This window comes from Pecten maximus, chromosome 17 (genome assembly GCF_902652985.1).
Source record: "Pecten maximus chromosome 17, xPecMax1.1, whole genome shotgun sequence".
Lineage (NCBI taxonomy): Eukaryota > Metazoa > Mollusca > Bivalvia > Pectinida > Pectinidae > Pecten > Pecten maximus.
The window spans coordinates 23,028,976-23,053,745 of record NC_047031.1 but is presented as its reverse complement, the minus strand read 5'-3'; the positions used below and the strand labels follow the sequence as shown (position 1 = coordinate 23,053,745).

General features: G+C 35.2%; 1 protein-coding gene across 1 annotated transcript in view; it reads left to right on the top strand.

Annotated features, from left to right (window-relative positions):
- Positions 1-594: 594 nt before the first annotated feature.
- The window catches only part of LOC117315780 (corticotropin-releasing factor-binding protein-like), a 43,719-nt gene continuing 19,543 nt past the window's right edge, over positions 595-24,770 (top strand). Inside the window, exon 1 of the mRNA XM_033870142.1 lies at positions 595-1,120. Coding sequence (XP_033726033.1) covers positions 1,055-1,120 — 66 coding nt within the window. The 5' untranslated portion in view covers positions 595-1,054. The remainder of the gene's footprint in view (positions 1,121-24,770) is intronic.

The following is a 24,770-nucleotide window of genomic DNA, read 5'->3' as shown; positions in this document are numbered from 1 at the left end:
CTGATGTCTTTTAAGATTTCACGTGTTTTTGTTATCAAAATAAACAAAAACACGTGAAATCAAAATTACTATAGTCATTATCGAAATTAACTAATCGATTCTATTGTCTAGTTCGGAAATGCCTATTTTACACGTTAATGACACTGAAAACACTATACATATGGTAACGTATGAACTTGTATGGTATAATGCTTTATCTTTCTACATTTTTATGAATTTTGTCAATTTTGAATTTCTCAGCTTCTCTTTTGTATTCCATACTTTTGTCCTCCTACATCACTGACTAATCATAGCTGGACCAACCACCCGTACAATACAGGTTTATCATTCATCGATTGCTTAATCTATTATCAAAGGTGTCGCTTGTTTCTGTGTCCTTGTACGAAACATGTTTCGATAAAAATTTAACAATAATTTCATATGACGTCATTACGATATCTAAACTTAGACTGAGAGATATACGTGGGTTGAAGATGAGGATTCCTCAACCACGATTTGTTCTGTCCCATTTCCTGCCTCTACGGCCACCACACCTCGCGCTCACGTGCCTGCCATCCCTATTACAGCAATAATCTTTAAGTGTGATCGGTACTTATCATAATCAGATAACCCTCAGTTGTGATGTCACAGCCCGCGAGAATCTTATTTAAAACGACCCAAGCCTGCTGTTTGGCCTTTTAATAACTGACATTGCTGGGATATCGCTGTCACCAAATCCGGGCGGGTTTTACCATCAGCTGAGACACAGCCAATCCGCTACACTGATACCGGGCAGCCGTAACAGTACCGACGACTATAAAACACTGATCACTGTGCTCTGAGTTGGGTAAATCCGTTGGCAGAACAATACTTATTTTATCTTAGTTCATACATCAGGAAAACAGGAACTTAAGCGACGCAACAATAGAGCGAAGATTCTAAAAACAACTTCAATTATTTTTTCAACAATTAATTTAGCAACGGACACCAGCTAGCACGTTCATTTTGTGTCGATCTTCAGTAATCCTAAGTCATATTGTTCTTTAGAAATTAGTTTATTAAAATATCGGTCATAATGAAAACCTCGTTGATTTTCACATGGATTCTTAACCTGGCTGTTGTATTCGCCCTCCCGATGCAGGTAAGATTTTTTTAAATTTAATTTTATGTTTTAAGTTTCTTTTGGAACTTAATGCGAAATTTCAACTTCATGATGGACTCTGTTGTGAATAACATATATGGAACTATGACATACACATGATAACGATCTGTTGACCTATGCAAATGTAAACTTTATTCATTTCACAACAGATGCAAAACAAATTATATCAACTTATATTAATCACGCTTGTTGGCCCGGATGGAAGCGCGCGAGGGGTCTTACTGTGGGAGGAAACTGGAGTACCCGGTTTAACCCTTCGTGGTCGGGCCTTTTCAATTTCCGATCGGGAATCGAACCCCGGCCGTCTAGGTTAACGGCAACACGACCACCAAAACATTTCCACCTATAAATTTCTAAACTTACAATTTTCCTTAGGAAAGCATTCCTTAGAGAGTTCCTTAAAAACAGATTCTTATTTTTGGACTCTACTGCTTCTAACACTCTGATGGTATTGATAGATGCTAATAGCTTGTGGGGGCTTTTTTACAGCTGTCGTCTCCCGGTATAGTTCTTAAACGTTTCTAAACCTATTGCGTATTCATGTAGTTAGTGTGGATATATATTTTCTCCTTTTTGGACATATGCTATTTTCTTTATCTGAATGAATGAACACCACCCATGAAGTATTGCCATTTACAACTTGCACAAAACTAAATACAACATACTGTACTCTCTATAAAATGATAAGTTTTATAAACATGTGATATGTAATTTATAATAAGATTTTTATTTGTGGAATCAACTCTCCATTAATTGACATTGTCATTAACTCCATTTCAGATTGGTTCATATACTTAATACTTACATAAACTTAAATATATTCCATATTCCTATTTCTAACCAAATATAGCATTTAATACAAATGCTTGTTACAATTTGATCCGTTATGTAAAGAATGCCATCGGTAATTGTCGTTTTCTCTAGTCGAGCGATGTGCTCGAAGCACTCTCTTCACAGAGAAACCTAACTATGCAATTTTACGTACAGCTATGGTCCGTTGTAAACTCGATATTGGTCTCAGAAAATAGAGAATAATATGATTTCATGGGAGTAGCTCTGTATGTAATATAATATTGAATTACCTTATATGTTATTCGACTTAAAATCATATAAAATCATTTTAATACTTAGAACTATGAAATTGCTCTGTTGGTGAATTTTGATTAATCATTCATTCAGTATACTTTTATCAGTATATTTCATTTTTATAGTAAAATCTTCAAACTAGTGAAAATCACTAACATTTAACTGCATGGTTGAATAGAATGCCACTAAAATAATACTAAGGGGAGATGCCTTCCAGGCAGATTTTATGTAGTTATTAATATGAAATATTCGTTTGTGTGATAGATCCAGGCTCAGCATTGCTGAAGAAGTTTGAAATACTTCTTATACAATATTTGCGTTTTCGCTATAGTTTAACCGCTAAGGATAACTTGGCAATTTTCTCAATATCTCAATAGCGTATTTAATCACAATCGAACTTCATGTTAAACTCTGCTGGACAGCCTATAGCTGAAGTGTTAATGAATTGAGTAGTCTGTTGATGAGCACAGCAGCAGTTTTAACGGAAATGTTTCCGATTACAAATGAATGTACAGGTTGTATATCGGTCCAATGGGGTGTGTGATAGTTATAGTATTGATATTTTTTCTTTTGTTTATAATTGATTAGTTAAATTACTTTGGCGTGACTGACGATACACGTACAACAACACATGTATACATATGAAGTAAAAGCTCCCGGCAAATCAAGGTTTTCATAATTGATTTTATCACACAGGTGATTGGTCTTGTTCATTCGCACTGACATGGCTGGCATGGGTTCGATTCCCCAATCGGACGTGAACGGGAATGGATTCACCTGCCTGACCATGATGTGCGTTTTCCCCGGGTACTCCTGTTTGCTTCCACATTTAGACCACTACTCATCCGGACCAACAAACGTGATTGATATAAGTTAACATAAAGTTTTTGACATTTTTTAATGAATTAAGTTAAAATATTAAAATGGACCTGTCCTAATTAAACATCCATTAATCGGAACGATCAAGGTGATTTGTTTCATGGTACATGTCAAGTGACCAATCGTCTCCTACATGTAGATTCCCGTCTTCAGACAATTCAAAATGCACGTGGAGGTCAATGATTTCGCGGAGGCTTATGAGGGAGTTGAGTCTATCTTTAATTTGGCGCTAGTTTGACCCTGATATCGCAAATGAACTAAATTAGGATTTTCTCTCAAGTTAAGTGCCTTACCAATGCTGCATACAATCAGTCTCGTTAACTGCTATTTATTATGCTTCCGTATATCAATATTTGTTTGGTATTGTCATGGTATAAACCAACAAGAAAGAACTGTGATTTAAAGGCTTGTGAGTGCCACTGATCACGTGTCCGCTGTGACGTCAAAGTTGTAGCCATGGGAACGGCGACAATTCGTCAAAATGACTGTTCCATCTGTGTACCAACACTCTAATCAATAGACACTTTGTTTAAGTTCAAACACAAAAGACAGCAAAAATAAGGACTATAAATATTAGCATTTAACTGCATTTTTATGATATTTAAAGTAGTTTTGAATGGTAGAGCGTTACAGAAACAAATAACATTTTGCGAAATATTTGTTTGTAAAGCTCTGTAACCATAGCAACGATATTCGACTGTAAGAGTTAGTGACGCCAATGACATGATTGTTATTATCGAGGTCATAATGGCAATAAACAAATAATATATACTGGGCGCTTCTTTCTTTCCTGAAATGCCAAATGACAATAAAGCTATTTCGTGGCAAATTAATTGAAGAGCCAGCACATGAAAAGCCATTAAATATATAAAAATATCCCCGTAAGACAATTTATCAATAAGAACAAGATGGCAATTGTTTTTAGTTTTATAACATACCATCAAACTAAACTAAAGGTTTATACCATTTTTACGTCTGTAATAAAATATACCGAGGACAATGATAATAGCAAATAATGGCTTCATGTAACTTTCATTCGCTTTTGTTTTATTTACGGAGAAATCGGCAAGCGTTTGGTACAGAGAGCCTCGCCTTTCAACGTGTTAAACGTAGCATGCCAAACCATTATGTAAATAGACGATAATTGCTTTGTTTAGAGTAAGCATGGGTAAATATGAAGAATTCGTAATGTTACAAATCGTTCAGGAATAATTGTCGATAAGTAAGCTTTAATGACGGCTAGGGGTGGCCTTGACATGCCGCTGCGACGTCTCTTTCACCTTTCACCTAGGCAACAGGAATTTGATTCTCTGATTGGATATGGGAAGGTAATATGGACACCTGCCCGACCGTGTGAGTTTCCATCGGGTACTCTGGCCTCCTCTAACAGTAATCTCCTCGTGCGCTTCCATTCAGTAAAATGGATGAAATGAATGTGTTGTCGTTATTGTTGTTAAATATTTAACAATTAAAACATAAACTTAAGATAACGAGCCAGTTTGGTACAAACGTAATTATAGAGTTTACCGCTGTACATATAACATTGAAGTACGGGTGATATTCCGAACACAGTCATAACCCAATATTATATCACACTAATCCGACGGCTTGAGTAAAAATTACCGATTGATTTTCATCAAGAGTTTTCTGAGTCAATCTCCACACCTAGAAATCCCACAGCAGATATTTGTATTAAATAATCGAAATATAATCACAGTTGATATATAAACAACCGCCATACCATCCCATTAAGGCAAAATTCGTCTATTTTCAGTGAAACCGGGTATAATGATAGCCTGTTATATGTGTGCTATTTCAGCATGAATGCACTATAAAATCGCCTCATCATTCGGCAACCTAGGCCTTAAATGCCCTCAGTCTGTCGATGCGATGTTAACACCGCCAAACCAAATCAGCTAGAAGTCATGATTATAGGGCTGCCTTACGTTATGATACAAACCATTTACTAGACAATGTGCGTTTACTGACACGGCGACTAGTGAGGTCTTGTTGTAGCAAATGTTCAATATCGTCCCATATCCGTTTACAGGCAAAGATGCTCATCCGAACTTCCAGTATGGTGTCTGAGTTCTGTGGTACTTTGAACATCAAAATTTATCTTCCAATTATATATTGGACAGTCATCATGATAACTACGGCGACGACAAATCTTAGATCATTTTCCATATGTCAATAGTATCTTCGTCATCACTCCAAGCATCCCCTGAAATACAGCTTTTTTATCAGATTTAAAGAAATATGATAGCTTCATTTGGGTAAAGTTATATACTAAAAAATGAAATTCCACGTGTTTGACAAGTATTGATATCCCAGTGGTTTCGTGTTCCTAAAGCAGTTCTCGTTTTACATATATATTTGACCTAAATGTACACATGTATCGTCCGTAAAGCAGGAGACGGTTACTCTGTCGAAACCTCTGGTCTTACTTCCATTAAATTCGGGAACCGCCGTTTACACTTTTTTATTTTGTCGACTTTTGTTTTAAACTTTGATCATATGAGGGTAAATTTAACAGAGTATCCTAAAAATAACAGTGATCATGTTTGTCATGGTCCATTGCCTTAAAGAAGAGAAACGAGTCATGCATAGTACAATTGTAAATATTTGTCACAAGTATCTGAGGCGGCAGCCGGAGTACTCCAACAGTCATATACGCGAAAAAGCATATATCAGCAGTTCACTTACTGACATAAATACAATTTCCGTTAACGCAGACGTGAGTACTATTGATCCGATATGACTCTCCGACCAAGGAAGGAACTCGTACTGTTGCATTCATGGAAATACGAATAAAAATACTAGAAATGATTTCATCTTTCCAAGATTAGCATTCCCAGCGCTCGGTAAGATGATGATGGCCCCTTACAAACTGTGTAATGAATTGTTTTCATAATTATGCTATTATCCGTGTCGTAAAAATTCCCAGTTCATGTCATACGGGCTATTTTAAGTTTGACATTAAAGATAGGTTTTGTTAGTACTCTTGTTACCATGGTAATAGTAACGACACTTTATGTTATGACGTAACACGTATTTATACATTTCTTTAAACTCGATTTTCTAAATCGGTTCTCGGATAAAATCCCCAAATGAAAATATCACGTGAAGATAGAAGCCCGTATGTGATACATTATTTTAAACTTAAACTCGATTTTTTTTTTTACATATTATGTAGATGTTGGTTCTAAGGACAATATCCCCAATTAAATATAATGTGTAGAATGACGCTGTTGTGAAGACGTTAAACCCCTAAAACATAATTTATGATGTTAACTCATTGTGAATGATAATTTAAATCTGCAGAAGACCACTAATGAACCAATATTGTTTAAAATCAATTCCATAAGCGAGCTATTAAATATATCTTGGATTCTCAATTAGTTTTCTTAGTGGACTTATCTTTGATGTCTTTATATGGTTATATTCCGTCAATAATTTGATATAAGTGACGCGCTCCTAATCATTTAAACACAATTGCTTTATCGCCTCTGACGTAATTAGTATTTAAGGCTTCAATTACCCCACGTATATACTGTCCTTTAAACTCAACGAGGACACAGAAACCGATAAAAGACCATTTACTGACATCTAACCTAATGAAAATAGAAAATCGGTTAAACTGGAATGACGTCATCAGACGACAGCACCATTTTTAAATATTTCTGTTGCTTTTAGCGAAACGCTTCAATCCGACGTCATTTTTTTTCTCAGAACAACAAACATGTTCACTGAATATAAAACTTAACTTTGTCATAGTGAACCGGCAGTTTGTTTAGTATATGGAGCAATTGGTTGAGTGTGTTGGTTCATTTATGGTTGTTGAAGTTGATATATACTGTATATTAATGTAAAGAATGCATGCTAGTCATAAAAACATTTGCCGCGAATATTCTTCCGAACAGATAAAATAACATCAAGGTAAAATTACATTTTTGGCGTACGGTCATAAATGTTTCAGAACACCTTTTAACTTCACTTTCATTGTTTTTACTTTCTTTTTGTCCTTTCTGCATGTCTCAAATATCCACGTGCTCACCCAACTGGATCTTGTTGCCCCCCCCCCCCCCCCCCCTAGGCACACGTTTTTACATAATTATGAACCTAGCTGTTGGTGTCAACATAGACACACTTCATCATATGACATATGACTCTTGTTGCTGGTCTCCCCCTATACGCCGGATCTTACATTAACCAAGCTGTTGGTGTCGACTCTATATACACGTCATCAAAGGACTCTAGATTCTAGTCTCCCCCTATACGTATGATCTTATATGAAGCTAGTTGCTGGTGCCCCCCCATCCCCCCCACCCCCACCCCCCACCCCTCCTAGATACACGCCATCAGCCATCAAAGGACCGTAGTTGCTGGTGTCCCCTTAGACACCCTAAACGCACGACATGATATGGTCCTAACTGATGCTGTTCCCATAGACAATCATATGAAACTCCCCGTGGACACATCCTTATAGATATCACTAGCTGTTGTTGTCCCCATAGACACAGGCCAAAATATAACCCTCATTGTTATTGTCCCCATAGACACAGGCCAAAACATTACCCTCATTGTTGTTGTCCCCATAGACACAGGCCAAAATATGACCCTTATTGCTGGTGTCTCCTAGACAACCGTCCTATACGACCTCAACTACTGGTGCCAGTTGACACCCGTCCCCTTCTCCTAAGATACGCGTTGTCATATGACCCTTGTTCTTGGTGTGCCTTAGACAACCGTCTTTATATGACCCTGGCTATTTGTGTCCTCAGGACATACGTTTCCATAAAACCCCAGTAGTTGTTTCATCTAGATATCCGTACTCATATGACCCTGGTTGTTACTATCCCTCTATACACCTGTCCTTGGCTGTTGGTGTCTCCACGACCTTGGCCATTGGCCATTATACACCTGTCCTCATACGACCCCGTTCCGTGAACGTTAAACTCTATAAACAAACACATTGTTTCACTGGATAACTCTCACGATGCAAACTTATATTACATAACATGATGATATGGTTCTTTGCAGATTCGTATTTTTTTTGACGTTACACAAACAAATATAAGAAAAAATACACAATGAGCCTTTGCAAAAGAATGCTATAATTATCATATAGGTCTTTTACGTGTTTGTCAAAAAAGAAGAAGAAGACAATTAGTAAATAATAATTCCGTAGTTTAGTGAGTTTGAATGTCAAAAATTGTACATGGAAGTTTTCTTTATCTAAGAAAGGTCAGTCCAAAACTAAATAATGTAAGATAAAGGCATCTCTAACCCGAAGTAAATAGCATGATTATATGTCATTTATATTTTGTTTACTTATAGCGTGATTCTCATTTTCGCGATAAAAACGATATTTGCTTCGAAATAACGAGATTTTGAATCCACATGATCATCACGATCAATAAAAAAAAACAGTAATGACAGATCTTAGGACCACTTAAAGGCGGAATGTCATTTTTATCAGTATTAACACAGAAGTGTTCACACCTTTTCCCTGTGTATCTTCATCTTAAACCACACACGACATTCCACTCAATGTCAACATAACGCTTATCGTCAAGTACACAACATGTGATAGGGAGAGAAGGTATCACCAAACGAAAACAGTTATTCCCTATGTCAATATAACACCCGTCTGGGTCAGCTTGATTTGATAACCGAGGATTGGTGATAGATTAGATGTATTTGAGGAGCAAGAGCCATATAACCAATAAATAGGGACATTGGCCTAACGAACTACACTAGATATCTGTTCAAAACGGTAGTTACTAGTAGTTGATATTCCGTTTATACCTTTACATATCTGTTATATGAATTATTATCCGTATCAATCCTACTTGCATTGTAAACCAACACGTTAAATGCAGTAATGATTTATATATGTATATATATATATATTTTCTATTTCATATAAGAATTTATCAAATGAGAGTCAGAAGGTTTTATTATAAATTGTAACTTCGAGACGAGTTTCATAAAATCTCTTATCAAATGAAAATAAACTGAAGACATTTATAATTCAGACAACACATTTTGGCAGGTTTCAAAGTAAAAATGTGGATGGCAGATCAGACGAAGACAGTCATTTTATCGCGCCATTTTATATTCACGACGTTAGTTAGTACACTATAAGGTCATAAGGGCCAAAAATCATAACGTAAAGTCAATGTTGATATTGTGACGTCACAATCGATTTCTAGCTCGCGCAACCAAAAACAAACGACACAGGGTATGTTACACAAGTGACAATCACATAGAGGTCATTGAATGGTTTCCCGTTGAAAATAACATATATTTAACGAGTAAGACAAAACATCGAAATATTGCGTTATATTCAAAGGGAAACCATTCAATTTTCCTTTTATTGCATTTTTATGCTAAAAAACAAAGCTAATAACATCGAAAGATTAATTGTGTCAAAAAGAGCGGGAGTCAGTAACATAATTCATGACGTTATCTCTTTGTGACGTTACTCCACGTATACTTGACGGCGCCATTTTGAAAGGACTGATCAACGCAATTAAAGCGATTTCTGCTGTTCTAGGATAGTCTGTGCTTGAAAAGCTAATGTCAAGTGAGTATGTTGTCAAAACACTTGTCTGAATATTTCAGAAATACATCAAAATATCCCATTTATAGATCTTCGCTTCGATTGGAAAAATCGGCAAGTTTCAATGTGGTGAATATAAAGGTTCGGTCAAAAAAACGAAAATAAATCACTGCAAAATCTTATATTTTCACTGCTCATCGCGGCAGTTTTATCAGTTTGATGAATTTCTATATTTCACTGGCAAAATTGCAATTCATTGGTTAACAGGCCGATTATGTGATGAGTTGAAATATGTATTAAGCGTTCCAGAAGTATATATGAACCATTGATAAGACGTTATTCTGCTACTAGCCAGTATATATGGGGAATCAATATCGGTCTGCTTAAGATAACTCTGATAGCTCGAATACTCAATTTTAAAAGTAAAATATCAGTTCCGCTAGCACAATTCTACATAAAACATACTCTGAAGTATACTCCTCGAATACTTCTGTTATATCTAAGCAAACAGCCTTAGCAATGATTCCTAGCTTTTCCTTACACGACAAAGCAAGGTAAACTCCAGAGTATGTCATCGCGTGGTGTCAACTCGACGACATGGAATGTCTGATTATCATATTTTCTTGTTCAAAACGTTATCTTTAGTACTTGTTATCAGTATATAAAAACCTGTAATGACCAAGTCTTCATCCCCAGCACAAAGGTACTTTACTAACAAATTTGAATCTAAATCTTCACGATGAAGCATAACTGAAGAGTGTGAATCCTAAAATGACAGTAAATGGTTCTATCAGTTAAACTACAAGAACATAAATATACCAGCATGTAGTGAGAAATACAAAGGATGTTAAATTTTATGGACAGTAATCATGTGAGAACGAAGTAACAAAACTGATAAACTACAAAGCATCACACATAGGGGACTCATTTACCAACAAAACCGTGTTTATTTCCGGTACAGCAGCTCAATCAATATATATACTACGTGACGTTGCCCTTTTGACTGTAAACCATCGGGACTGCTTAAGGCTAAAGTTTTCTATAATGGAGGTTATCAAATTTTGAGGCAAACGTAATCGTAAACATACAAATATTTAACGTAGGTTTAACTATGCTCACCTGACCTCAATGCTGAAATAGTATATATACGAACTTGTGAGTTTTAGCACGTATTGTTTTTATGGGAGACCTTTCGGGCATCATCCTTTCTTTTGGACATTCTGTCTAACTGAAGGGTATCATAAACATTATAACCGGTAGATATATTCAGAATAAGATCCGGTTATGTTTACAACTTCCGGTGATCATTTTGAGGGTCATTGACCTTTAGTACTTTATTTCAGACTTAAGCAAGACTAATGTTCTTTAATAACTGTGCTAGACGCAAATGTGTTGCAGCAGCTTTACGGCTTTTTGCCCTTGACGATCAGTGAATAGCTGACCTTCAGGTTTTTGAAATTAAAGCGTCATTATGACGTCTGTTCTAACCTCAAAGTAGCAATACCCTAAGTTACTACGTAAGTAGGGCGACAGAACAGCTGGCTATGGTCAGCCAAAGAGTGGCGCAGTGGATATCACATGTTATTTAGAATAGTTAAGTTCTTTACCTTAGAAATGCGAAATTACTAATAAACAAAAACAGATTTACGTATTTTTTAAATATGAAAATATCTAGCTAAAAGATTTATAATGAAACATAGATATTTTAGCGGTATTGTTTTAGCGTTTTTCGCGATGGATGCATTCCGTTTAATTATGATTGTGCTTATTGTACTTTATGTAGATTGGTTTCTATGACAACCATTGTTGGTGCGTTAATTCATAATTCATGTTTTGATTTGGTTTTACGCTAATATTTGAGTTTATTAAATTAAGTAGGTTTAAAGTATACAAATTTAGATTTTCGTTAATCAAATTCTAATTAAATATTTCTACTTCGCTTTTGGTTTCGGGATTGAATGATTTTAATGATGTTTAACAATTTCTTGAGTGAACAATTAGTGAGCAAATACATCGTGGGTTGAAAACTGGACCTCATTTCCAAACATTTGTCCAGCTCGTATGCCACGTTTAAACTACGTATGTATGATGAATAGGAATATCATTTCAGAATTTCATGTTTTTTTTTAAATTATCCACTATTGAAAAATGCGTCCATTTACATGAATGTAGAATTTATTCCAATCAGTTATTGGTTAGAACCTATTTTGACTGATATATATTTATTTATTTAATTTATTCAAAATCTCTCACGATTTCTAAAATATTTGGCCCCTAGCTTCAGGACTCACACAACTAAATCAGCCAATCAGCTGGTATTTCACCTGAACCAAGTCCTGAGGAAAATGTGTTTCTTAGGTTTGTAGCTGTTTTCCCTGAGTAAATAACATATGGAATGGGTACTTTCTATATACGAGAATAGAGAGTAGGGTCTTGAGGTTTGGAAAATCAAAAATATACACTCCTACTAAAAATAGAATGACGGATTCGAGGTGTAAAAAGGCGGGAATTCCCCAGGTGGGGGTTCCCCAATGTACTGTTAATGTCAGGGTTACTGTCTTTCGAGTACCCGTGTGCTCTAATATGCCATTAAACTTATACAATAACAACATTTACCCGATAGAAAAAACCTGCAAACTTTAATTTGATATAGATTTCACATCATTTGAACTTCAAACGAGCGAATAAAGGGATTGGGTCACTAGTAATAAGATATAGTAGATTATTTAGTTGTATGAGTCCTTCACCAAAGAATACTTCATAATGAATTCAGGTCATAGGTACATTTTTCTAACATTATTACATGTATAATTTAATTTTGTATGAAACACGCATTTTCATTGGCTGAAATAATTTTGTTATACCTCCATAACCAAATTTTTGACGTTGCGAAATGTAATGTCATTTTTGATTGGCTGATGACGTTGCTTAATAATTTATCACAGAAAAGAGTTCGCCAAAGAAAGTGAAATATCTTGGTGTGTATAAGACGAAATTAAATTATAAGAATTAACATGAAAAAGTAATTGATGTTAATCCTTAAATAATGTATACTTCATCTATCATACACTCTCAAATCGAACATAAGTCAAGGATCAAAGCGACTATTACCTTAGATTTTGCCCGCAAGAAACGAAGAGTTCGTCTATAAATAATTCAATGTATAGTTTTGTAACAAACTCTTTGGAAATATGACGTTTTATTTATTTTTCCCAGTTATTTTTAAGATTAAAGTCGCTTTAATGTATGATGTGGTAATATTTGCGGGGACTTAATTTCATTTTAATCGCGGTCATTAAACACAGCGTACAAATAAGCGACCGACGGCACTGTTTACTGCCGAATAATTACAATGCATATTTGCGAGAAATTTTAACACGCGAACTACGTGCGAATGGAAAAACCGCAAAATATTAACCGTGAAATTAAACAATTATATAATTATATTGATCTAACACATAGTTAAAGTAGGTTATATTTTTCAATTACAATGAAATTAAATACTTCCTAAGGATATGTACAATGGCAAAATCAATTTTGTAGGATTTCTTTTTTAAACTAAGCCTTTGAATTCAGTATATTCCTTACATAAGATTTCCAAGGGTAACATTGAATGTATTATAATAGGTCACGTCCATATTAGGCTGTTACTTTAAATTAGCCCCCCTTGGCTATAGGGGAGTGTCTCAACAGGCAAGAATAGTGTCTGCTCACAAATACATTAAAACGTTCGAATCAATTTGTCCACATAAAACGTATCAATAGAATACCAAAAGTGTTTGTAGAAGATACATTTTAAAAAGTAAAATAAAATTTATTGAATATCTCCTTAATGGGCATAAAAAGGAGACTGCATCTCATAACCAATTATGTGACAATTTCTAGCCGCGGCGCGTGATTAAGAGCATTATATTACAGTATAGGCCTCCGGGCTTTGGTTATATATATATAACGATCCTGAACGGTAGCCAAAGCATACGTATTACCATTCAAAATTAATCTGACAAAAATATTCGAAGGCCATACAAAATGACAATAAAGCCAGATTGCACGCTTTATATCAGTTTCAACCAGACAGGGAAAGGTTGCTCCTGTGTTATCTGTATGAAATGACCATAACCGGAAGTGATGTCACCAGTAAGAAGTATATTCAGACCACGTGGGATAATAATATTGTTTAAGTGCGATCGGCGTGGAGCTAATTCACCTGATGTGACGTCTTACCACGTAATAGAGAATGTGGAAACCCATACCTGATGTTACACTCCTGCCATTCGCTAATTGATAACAAAACAAAAACAAAAATAACAATGAAAAAACAAACCAAACAAAAAAGGACAAAACAAAAAACAAAAAATAAAAGAATATAAAATAACGCGTATTATGGATATGAGACTTTTCAATATAATCATTTTATAATTAATATAATAAATCTCTATTGGTCGCTTCTATTGTTCGCTCTTTGTGTATGTCCATCGGATCAGTGATACCAGAGAGATCTATCAGTACTGCTGAAGATTAAATATTGTCATGGAATATACCAAATGTACGAAACTGCTGTTGACTTTAACAATGTAACATAATGGGTAATGTTCCTGCATCAATGTAAGTCAGTTATTAGATACTGAACAAGTAATAAGGACCATAAAATTGTGAGTAAAAAAGGGTATGTTGGTTCTCTCAGGCAAATGTGGCTATGGAGACTGATTTCTTCTACAGAATTATGGCATTTAGATCATTCAAAATTTTGAATATGTTCAAACACAACAAGGAATATTGGCTTATTACCGAAACCGTAAATATCAATGGAAATTCATAAAACGATGTCCTAATAAAGAGGCGGATTGCCTCAATAATTTGACATTTTCCATTGCTCCACTGTTGGATTCAACCCATATAAATATTTCAAGCAATTCTGACTATGTTTGCAAGGACCGAGTGTTATCCGGAAAATAGCCGTTTGTATTACTTCTTTGACCAATACATTCATGTAGATATATATCTGATATGTATGTGTATTGAATAAACATCGCTGAGGAAATATGAACCTAAAACTATAACAGAAAAAAACCATCTCGAGATTCATTTAGATCGTGAACTTTCCATAACGCATTGTAGTAATTGGACAAACAATACCATTTGACGATTGCCAAACAAAGAATTGTCTAAGCGAGATCGCGAGACGATTAGACCACACAAACCATGCAGTGTGTAACAAAACGTGTACATTTAAGCATTGAACGGCTTTCAGTTGGCATTCATAGTCAATATGAATGCCAACTGAAAGCCGTTCAATGCTTATATTTACCATCTGCGATTTTGTATTTGTCGTGCGATTTTTTTTTTAATTTTCAAATTCAAATTTCAGTTGGCAGTTCATAAGCTGGTGAACTCGCAACTGAATTGGTAGGGTTATATAGTGGCAGTGCCATACAATGGTAAATATATACCTATAATACTACATTAGCCATCTTGTGAGTTAAAAGTCAACTAATATACAATAATATGTCTTGTGAAATTAACAACCTAACTGAAGTGTATACATATTAAATGATGGAAAATTATACTGGTGCATGTTTCACCTTCTAACAATACGTTCCCCTAGTGCGTCTGATTAGTTTAATTTTAGAAAATTTAAATAAATTTTAATCATTACCGTTGAAGTAATTAAAAGAGTAATCCATGTCTGTCAGGCACTCAGACTACCCAGAGAAGCCATTATGTTGATTTCCCAAGACGCTTATATGTAGGAACCAATCAAGCTTTGTTAGCCTAACAGAGTGTCAAGTTCATCTATATTAACTGCAAAAACTCAACATGCACTGTATAATACCATAGAGAGTTGTTTTAATTTTATTTTATTGTATGGAGTAACTGGGCAAACGATATATGTTGATCATGCCATTAAATGTACCATTCTTTGTGTTATTTACATACACACCGCAATTCAGAGGAAAGTCCATTAATTCTTCGGATCATGATCTTTATAGAAGAAAGCCAGTCAGCATATAGCATTATTGGAAAGGCTGATACCTAGCGTCACCTGATGAAGTTGTCCACGCCATTCAAATGTCATATTGTTCCTCAATCAACAATCAAGCGAAATAGAGCATCTTAATTCTGCAAACAAGCGTAAACGGTCATCAATGAGCATTGTATTTTACAGCGTACTCAGTATTGCCTCGGTCTCTTATTTGCCCATGTGATATCTTTAAAGCCGCATTCATTTTATATAATGTGATTTTCGCTATCATATACTAGCGGGAAAAAAAGAAACCTAAGTTTACTTTCGATATATTTTATTTGATATGATTCGTTGATAATGTGTTCTTAGTGTGGTTTCCCGATTATTTCATCATTAGGGAATACATTTTGAACATTAGTCGCGACTGTTACTCTGCTTAACATTGAACCCATCAAGGTGTTTATTGTATTTTGAGGGCTATTATTCCACTTCTGAAAAATGAGCGACGCGCGTCTCCAATTGGCCAAACGAAATCGCACACGTGTATGTACAAGAAGTTAGAGCATTCGACGTTGGTGTCGCCTTTGCGTAAGTGGCGGGATAACATAGGGATGTTGTGACCTTAAATGAAATTCCCGCACCGATTCCTAACCGTTCTTCGACACACTGACGGACCATAAATTCCGACAACTTGACGTACCTTTGCCGTCTGAAATCAGTAACGGAGGTGCGATAGACATATGCCTTTATCTTGTCGCGACGTAATACTCGGCCGTCCGCTCCTGAGACGGTCACCCGATCTCCCTGTATCACTGAGACGCACAACTCAACAGGATATTGTTGTCTCATACATATCATATTACCGGGCTACATGATGTTAAGAATTCCCCTGCATAATCAGAGCAACGACACTTCCCCTATCGATTGTGTAACTGATATGCACTGTTCCAATGTTCGATTTGCAATGATTTACCAGCAAATATGAAAAGAGTATCCCGAATAAACGTTTCCATGAAAAGTCATCTGAAAGTATGCAGCGTCGCTAAATTGAATTTAAACCACGTGTCTAAAAGGTTATATTAAAAACCCAGCTTGCGTTTCTTTCTTCCGCTAGTATATATCATTAAATAAGGAGTGACATCGAGAAATGATGTATTAAGTTGGAAAGTCAAAGATTGATGAAAAGTTTTTTTTAACGTTTTCAAAAATGATTCTGTTCATTAAACGTATATATAGTTTAAAGAATTCAACGCCACTGTATCTGATTATCAAAGCTTTGATTGTTTCGCGTAGCCATTTGTGAAACATCGACACCGTACATAGGACAATTTCCTGATATTTTAAAGGTACATTCCATCGTTTGGACAATAGAAACATACACAATTTCTATTGATGAAATCTGAACGATGATTATATGAGTGTTTTTGCTTACATGTAATGACATTAACGCCGAAATGTACCAGAAAAGGTGTATCGTATACAAATACCACATGTCTTTACGGCAAAAGTGATACTTTTGGTCGAATTATGAATTTTCAGGATTAAATACTCGAAGAACTTTGGTTTATTTTGATAGTGAAACTGCCTTATTAATATAAAGATTATAACTTTTACTTCTTGAAAAAAATAATATTTTCCTGTAAGATAAATTTTGACGACCTTAACTTTATTCAAACGAGGTAATGCCACTTTAACAAAGGTTTACACGTGAACAAACCCAGACAATATCAGTCTGAGTAATAAAAAAAGTAAGAAAGATCTGTGTTATGCCTTACCCGACTCGAATGTTTCGAATTGCAAAACATAAATTTCTATGATAAATAAAGTACCACATACAACAGACATGCTACCAATAGTGTCCTGCGGCAGTAACGTAACGCTATCAAGTCGGCGTTAGTTCCGCGCTATTTCAAGCATACTGCAACCTCCCAAAACACCCACACAAACACTACACGTCCGTCTTAAATCACATTTATTTATGGGACGTAAACAAAATAAATCTTGCGAACGATACTTTTTAATTCCAATGCGAAGGTATATTAAATATCAAAACTTGTCTAAGTTGTAATTGTATTGTGACAAACTGCACACGATATGCTGTCGAGATATTTCTGCTGTCAGAAGGTTTTTGGTCTTTATGGGTTCTCTATATAGACGATAAAAGCTATTGTGCCCATGTAAAATGAAATTCATTCTACTTAAACTCAGCTTCCTTTGCAGTATATTGCTGCCCTTTTCTGATAGAATTTCCGTATTTGTATGGATAGCATCAGTTGGTAGGCTGTGAATGTGATAAGTTTTCCGTCCATAGATTTTGTTTTTTTATTCTATAATTTTTCACTTTACATGTTTAACTCAAACTATATAGCCCGCGTTATGTAATTGTAGACATGTTTCTGATGGGATTGATTTCATATACGTATACCTTATATCTTCGTAGTATTGGCATTAGCAATACTATTCATGTAGTCTAAAGGTAATAATTTCCACCAAGACGACAAATCATCTGGAGTGAAAACAGTATTTATGGCCAGAATTAAGTATTTCTACACAATAAAAATATTTTGTTAGAAATAGGGATACATAACAAATAGTATCAAATTCAACAATAGCTATTGCATGATACAGAACAATAAAATACTGACTGACTTGTTAAATGGGTCATTATTCTTATTCACATTTGGTAAAACAAGGGCAACAATTATAATAGTAAAAGACAGCCAAACCGTTCTTAAGCGGCCACCCAAGGGACCGACAAATATTGGCTGCTTAAGACAGGTGGCTGCTTAAACCAGGTTGGCCAGAAACGGCCTGTTGTCCAATTTTTTTTTCAACAGTTTAGTGAATTTATCATATTAGAATGCACATATTGATATTAATAACAATATACCATGTACAGTGTATTTTGAAATGAAAACCAACCAAGATGAACGTTTTGATGAATTTCATAAAATACTTTGTCATGTGATCATCGCGGATATCTACTTCCGGACAAAATAGCCGCTTAATACAGGACGATACAACGACTCGGGGCAGATTGTTGTGGCCGTTGGCCGCGTTAGACAGGTGACCGCTTATTTAAGGTTCGTTATATAATGCTTTCCATCGGGTGGACCACAGACTGGCCGCTTAACGGAGGTGGCCACTTATTCAAGGTGGCCGTAAGAGCAGGTTTGACTGTAGTGCAAAGAAGACCGACATAATAACGAAACCGTCATTCTAATTAAAATAAATGAAAAGAGGACAAAACAACAAAAAAAGCTCATAAAATCACGAAACCGTAATTCTGATTATTATCGACAAAACTAGGGCAATTCTAAAGCAAGTGGTATGATAGGCTGTGGCACTATTTGTACCTCAAAATCATGATTTCTTAAAAACCTTTTGATTGCTAACACTAAATCATGGTATTGCAAAACGATAATTTTAATTCTAGTTTTTTTTTAAAGGAATGAAATGTTAAATAATAAGTATCGATAAAACGAGTAATATAAAACTCTAACGATAAATCGATTAACAGTTCCTCTTGTTAATTTCATTCTTAACGACACATCAACACAGTAAATGCAAAATTAATTAGACTGCACCCTACAGCTCTCTCGTACTTCTAGGACTCGTAAGTAATGTTCATGGCTAAACATGTTGCTGATAAAATAGGGCACGACAAAGAAACAAAACTCGAAATATATCAATCGAAATCCAAAAATCTGGGCGGGGAGGTGCAAAAGACCAATAATTCAATAGATTTAATTATTTCTAACAAACAATTCATAAACTGCAATGTTACAGTAAAAACAATAACTTACTCATGTAAATTCTGAGCTCTTTTCAATCTCGGACCTAGCCTCAATGTGAACAGTAAACATCTTCATGCACAAGCGGACATAGCAGATGTCACTTATCCTATAAATTGGCACATCAGTACCTTCAGGGAAATTACGAAACAACTGTGTTGCTTATCTCGGATGTTTAGGTGCAAAATGCTCGAAGAATAAAAAAAAAAAGTGCTATTGTCATTTGAGAATTGGTTCATGTTTCTATTTCAGCGATAATGAATTTGTGTAATAAGCTTAATATAGACATGTTACTTGTATTTACATGACACCCCCGGGATAATGGTGCAAAAGTACTTAACAGCTTTGACTGTATTCGAAATAAAATGAAGTACATTACATCAATTGGAAAAGATTAACGAGATACAATCGATTGATTATAGCAGTAAGTCAGTGCTAAAAATCATTCCTTGTCGTGTAAAGAGGATGAACGTTAATGAATTTTCGTGAATTTGACTTTCGTCTTGAGCCAGTAGTATGTATAATAAAGATAGCTACCTATTGACTTCTCTCTCGAAACTTATCCGACTGTGTTCTCGCCCAGAATCACTCCAGTCTATTTCCCCTCTACACTACAACGATTTGTATTGTGTCATATCTGACGAGATGAAAAACACCAGCTTCTATGATAACGCTATGCCCAAAGTCCTCTTATTTGATTTTATTATACATTATTTACCGTCCGTGAAGAAAGGGTTTGGTGCCCCAGTTACGTTTCAGAATTGTTTGTATTAATTTTGCTTTGTTATTTTTAATACAAATTGTCGATTTATGAATAAGAATACAAAACAATTGATACTGTAGAAATATTAGCAGAATATTTTGATATTAATATATTGGAATTCTTTATTCCTGAAGAAAAACACGACGGATTTGTTGAATCGCCTATCCCTTCTCCTAACCAACAAAGCCCCTAATAAGTATGACAGAACGGTTGATGTAATCCGCTCTCCTTGAGCAGAACGTCCATCACACTGGATTTTATCTCGAGTTGTCTCTGGCGTCACAAATAAAACGACATACCTTGTAATGGCCCAACATCATATCTTAAGTGCCACGCACATTTCCTACGAACAATATTACTATTTTGTGAAAAAGACACTTAAGTTCCAAACAAAACAATTCATCGGTCACTTCAGTTCTGCACAATATCATATCAGACGACCCTGCTAAATCAAGAAGCTGTCGACCACTTCCAGCAATGTCTTTCGAAATCTTTCAATACATTATTCAAATCTGAACCACTTAAACGTCTGTTAATAATCTACTTATTGTAGCGACTTGTTGACGACCTTGAACAAACATCCGGAATGCATAATCACTCGACACTTAATTGTTCTGTGCAGCCATATTGTAATATCAACGGTTCTTAAAATGAATCTGTTTCCATAGGATCCATTAGCCCTGAATAAATCCAGCTCTGTCATTTAGAGGAGTGTTCAATCCCGGTGTATTAAACAACATTCTTACAAGCTTTTAAATATAAGGGATTGATGTATTTTCTCACAAGTATCCGTCAATATGTGGGCCGTTTTTTATTTACCGGAAGGACGTTGGGAGGTTTTTCCTCTCAACTTTTCAGATGCATATGCTGCGTGACAAGTACTCAAGGGATTGTACAAAAACACGATATGTGTACCTTTCAATAAAAAATGAGTTTAATAAAGTACAACTTAATAGAAAAGGCTGCATATTATAGTACGAACTAGTTCATAACTGCGTGTCCTACAGTTTATAACTAAACAAACTATAAATTTCCCCTAAATTTGTTTTTGATGGCTCTACCATTGCAATTCCACAATGGACTTCTGTGCAAGCTCTTTGATAAAACTGGGTTATTAGCCTGTTCTGTAACAGATTAACCTATTTACAATAAACCTGAATATACATTGTTGATAGGATTGTGTACGAGGATTACACACACCATAAACACATTTCTAAACAACAAGAGAATTAGATACGGTAGATCAAAAATGAACCATACAGATGTGTCTATCTTGTAGAACTCGTCATTGTGGCATAGGGGCTAAAGCTAGTGTAGGATACAACGAAACAGGTTAAAATTAAATGTCAAATCTTAGAAGGGGAAGTAAAAACCTTATTAGATTGTCTATGACAAACATCTAGTATCATTAGATTAAAACATCCGTCTTTCTAAGTAATTCGAATCCTGAACACTTCTATGTATACGTGCAATCATCGTTTATCTAAGTTTCCATGATAATGCTTCGAAATAAACTTACTAAAAAGAAAAGTGATTTAAGAAATTATAAATGACATACATCACATAATTATCATTACGTCATAAATGAAGTCACGGGAACGGCGGCAGTTCACTTCAAAATGGCTATCCCATCTGAGGCATCATGTCAGTGATGATAAGTCAGATGGTCAGATAGCACAGTGGTAACAAACTTGCTTTTTACTTAGGCTGCCGGGGTTCGATTTTCCGACCTGACGTGAAAAGGTAATGGGTCATCTGTCCACGTGGAATTTCCCCGGGTACTTCGGTTTCCTCCTACACTAAAACCCTCACGCGCTTCCATCCGGGCCAACAAACGTGAACAATATGAGTTGATATCACTCCTTTCGAAATTGTTATAAAAACAAAACATTTCACATATTGTAATACGTCGTGTTCGTTTAAATCGTACCAAATGTATAATCTATATAATACGAAGGGAGAGAAGCTAGCATTGAACTTTGCATGATATACAAGTGTACTAGAGACCAACCAACCAATTGTTTTCCCATAGACTTTAGTGTTAACGTTTTGGAGTATTTCATTCAAATTCCTGGATTCAATATGACAATTATGGTTTATAACAAAAATTTAGGGGCTGATATAATACCTAATCAAAAAAAAAGTTGGGTCCTTCAGCTCAACATTTCTCCAGGGTAGCCATTTTGAAAATGGGTGAATTTCGCAGTAAAAATTCTCAAAAATCTGAAATGTTTACCTGTTAATTGTTATTACCTGAACTTTTGGGAAAAAAATCAATCGGACCTACGAAATTAATATCAACATTTCTTATTGATAGTTACCTATCAGGCTACATATCTATTTTCTCGCTTCATAACATACTGGCCAATCAGTGGCTGCCAGACATTTTATCCTTGGCTCAACTTTCTATACACAGGGGCTGTTTCAAAAATCTTTTTTTTTCAATTGGTTGGTTGTTCCCTACTACGTTTTGTAAAACATACTGACTATAAATAGAAAAGGACGGCAGTTTAATGAAACGGAATTAGGGTGTCTATTTCACATTAGATTTACTTTAAGTTGTCGTGGTATTGTTGAGTTTTAATTATGGTGTCTCTACCAAGATTAAGATAAGAAAAAAAGCAAGTGACGTAGGTTTCTTGGAACAACTCGAAAGGCAAGATATCGACTTCCACGGTGATTCGATTATGGCTCCCCGCTCAAATATAAAGGTGAATATTCAATACTATTGGTACGGTCCAGACAAAGATATGATAATTTGCCCTTTCTTAATATCTCGTGGATATTTTAAAATCATTAAGAACGGCTTTCTGTGAGATTGGTGCATTTAATAGCCGAGGCCTAGAAAATCATTTAGAATGGAGGACTCATATGTCAATTTACTATGAACCATGCAAAATGATTGATGATGCTCAAATATAGACATACAACACACTATAATTAAGTTTCACTCCGTTGAAATTCAATCCTTGATTGACGCAGCCATTCTTTATCCATAAATGAAACATATGGCACACTTTTTGAAACTGGAACGATTCTCGTGTTAGCTCGGCCTAGTTATTAAAGCAGAAATCGTTATCTTTAGTATATCATTTTATGATATATGTTTTTGCCGTTAATAAAGTCTTCTCCGTTCTTCAGCATTCCAAAATTGAACATGTAATCCATACTTAACAGTTTTGTTTCCGTTTTGACATTTTATTGATTAGATAATTGATTACATTAATCATGTATCATGTGTGATTGGCTGTTATCAAGATACTACAGAACAATTCCTTGATAGAGTTAGAAATTCCATGAAGCAAATCAGAGATATTGCAGTGCCTTCGTTAAGAATGAATCCTGTGCAGAAGTGACAAAATGAAATAATGGTGCATGATATGGCAAAGCGTCATTATAAAATACTTAGAAATCCAATCACCCACTTTCAAAATGGATTAGTAATAGATACATGTGTAGTATATACTTAAGGATTAACAAAATTTAGATTTTTTCTGTGTTCTTTTTACCAGTGACCTCAGAGGCGAAAGTACAAATCAATTTTTTGAAAAAAAATAATAATAAAGAAATTAATGAATAAAATAACTCGTGGTGATGTTTAAGCAAATTCAATTTCATGTATTCTGGTTGAATAATTTCAGCGATGAGTTACAGGTTTTCTCACGCCCGTTTCTTTGGATTATACGACAATGCGAGAATTTTAGATGTCAATATTTCTCTAATGAAAGCAGGATTTAGAAATTCATATTTAAACGTTTTGTGTCAAATCACGTTATGGTGTCACAATACCATCAGTGATATATTCCAAGATTCTCTTTTCATCACATCGTGGTTATTTATGTGTAAAACATGTTTGTGTTGTGGTCATGTGTGTACTACGTCACCAATGTTTGTGTACCTATAGAATCACTACCGTTCGGCCTGGTTTCGTCATACTCATTTATTAGGCATACACATTATACAACGGAATGAGAAGGATCAGCAGCGATCGACCAGTGTACCATGTCACCTTAAAACGTCCAACCAACAATTATAACGGCTGGAACATTTCCAACAATAGGCGACACTTTGGTTTTGACAGTGCGGTGAGTTCGATGACGTATAGCTTGTTGGGGATGCCATATTTGTCACATAATTATGGTAATTATTTTTCCAGGTCGACAGCGCGAGCATCCAATAACAAGGCAATTTTTCAAAGCAATTTAACCAGGGGTCATTCTAGATATATACTTTTAATCTGTGGAAGAGTTTGAAGAGAGTGTCATTTACATTTATCTAGCTTAAGCAATTTCGATTTTAAGAAAACGTAGAGTATTTAATGTACTATAAAGATAAAAAGAAAATATCGATATGCAAAAGAAATCGCGACTCTGTTGTAATTATAATTCAAAATCTGATCACAAATTATAATTATATGAGTAAAATGCAGATTTAGACATATATCATTGAAAAAAGAAGTAAGAAATTAGGACCTTGTGATCCGCAAGGGTAAGCGTCACCGACCATTTGAGAATTATTGTATCAGTTTTGTACTGAGGCTGTTATAAACAGCATTTAGTTAAATTGATAATTGG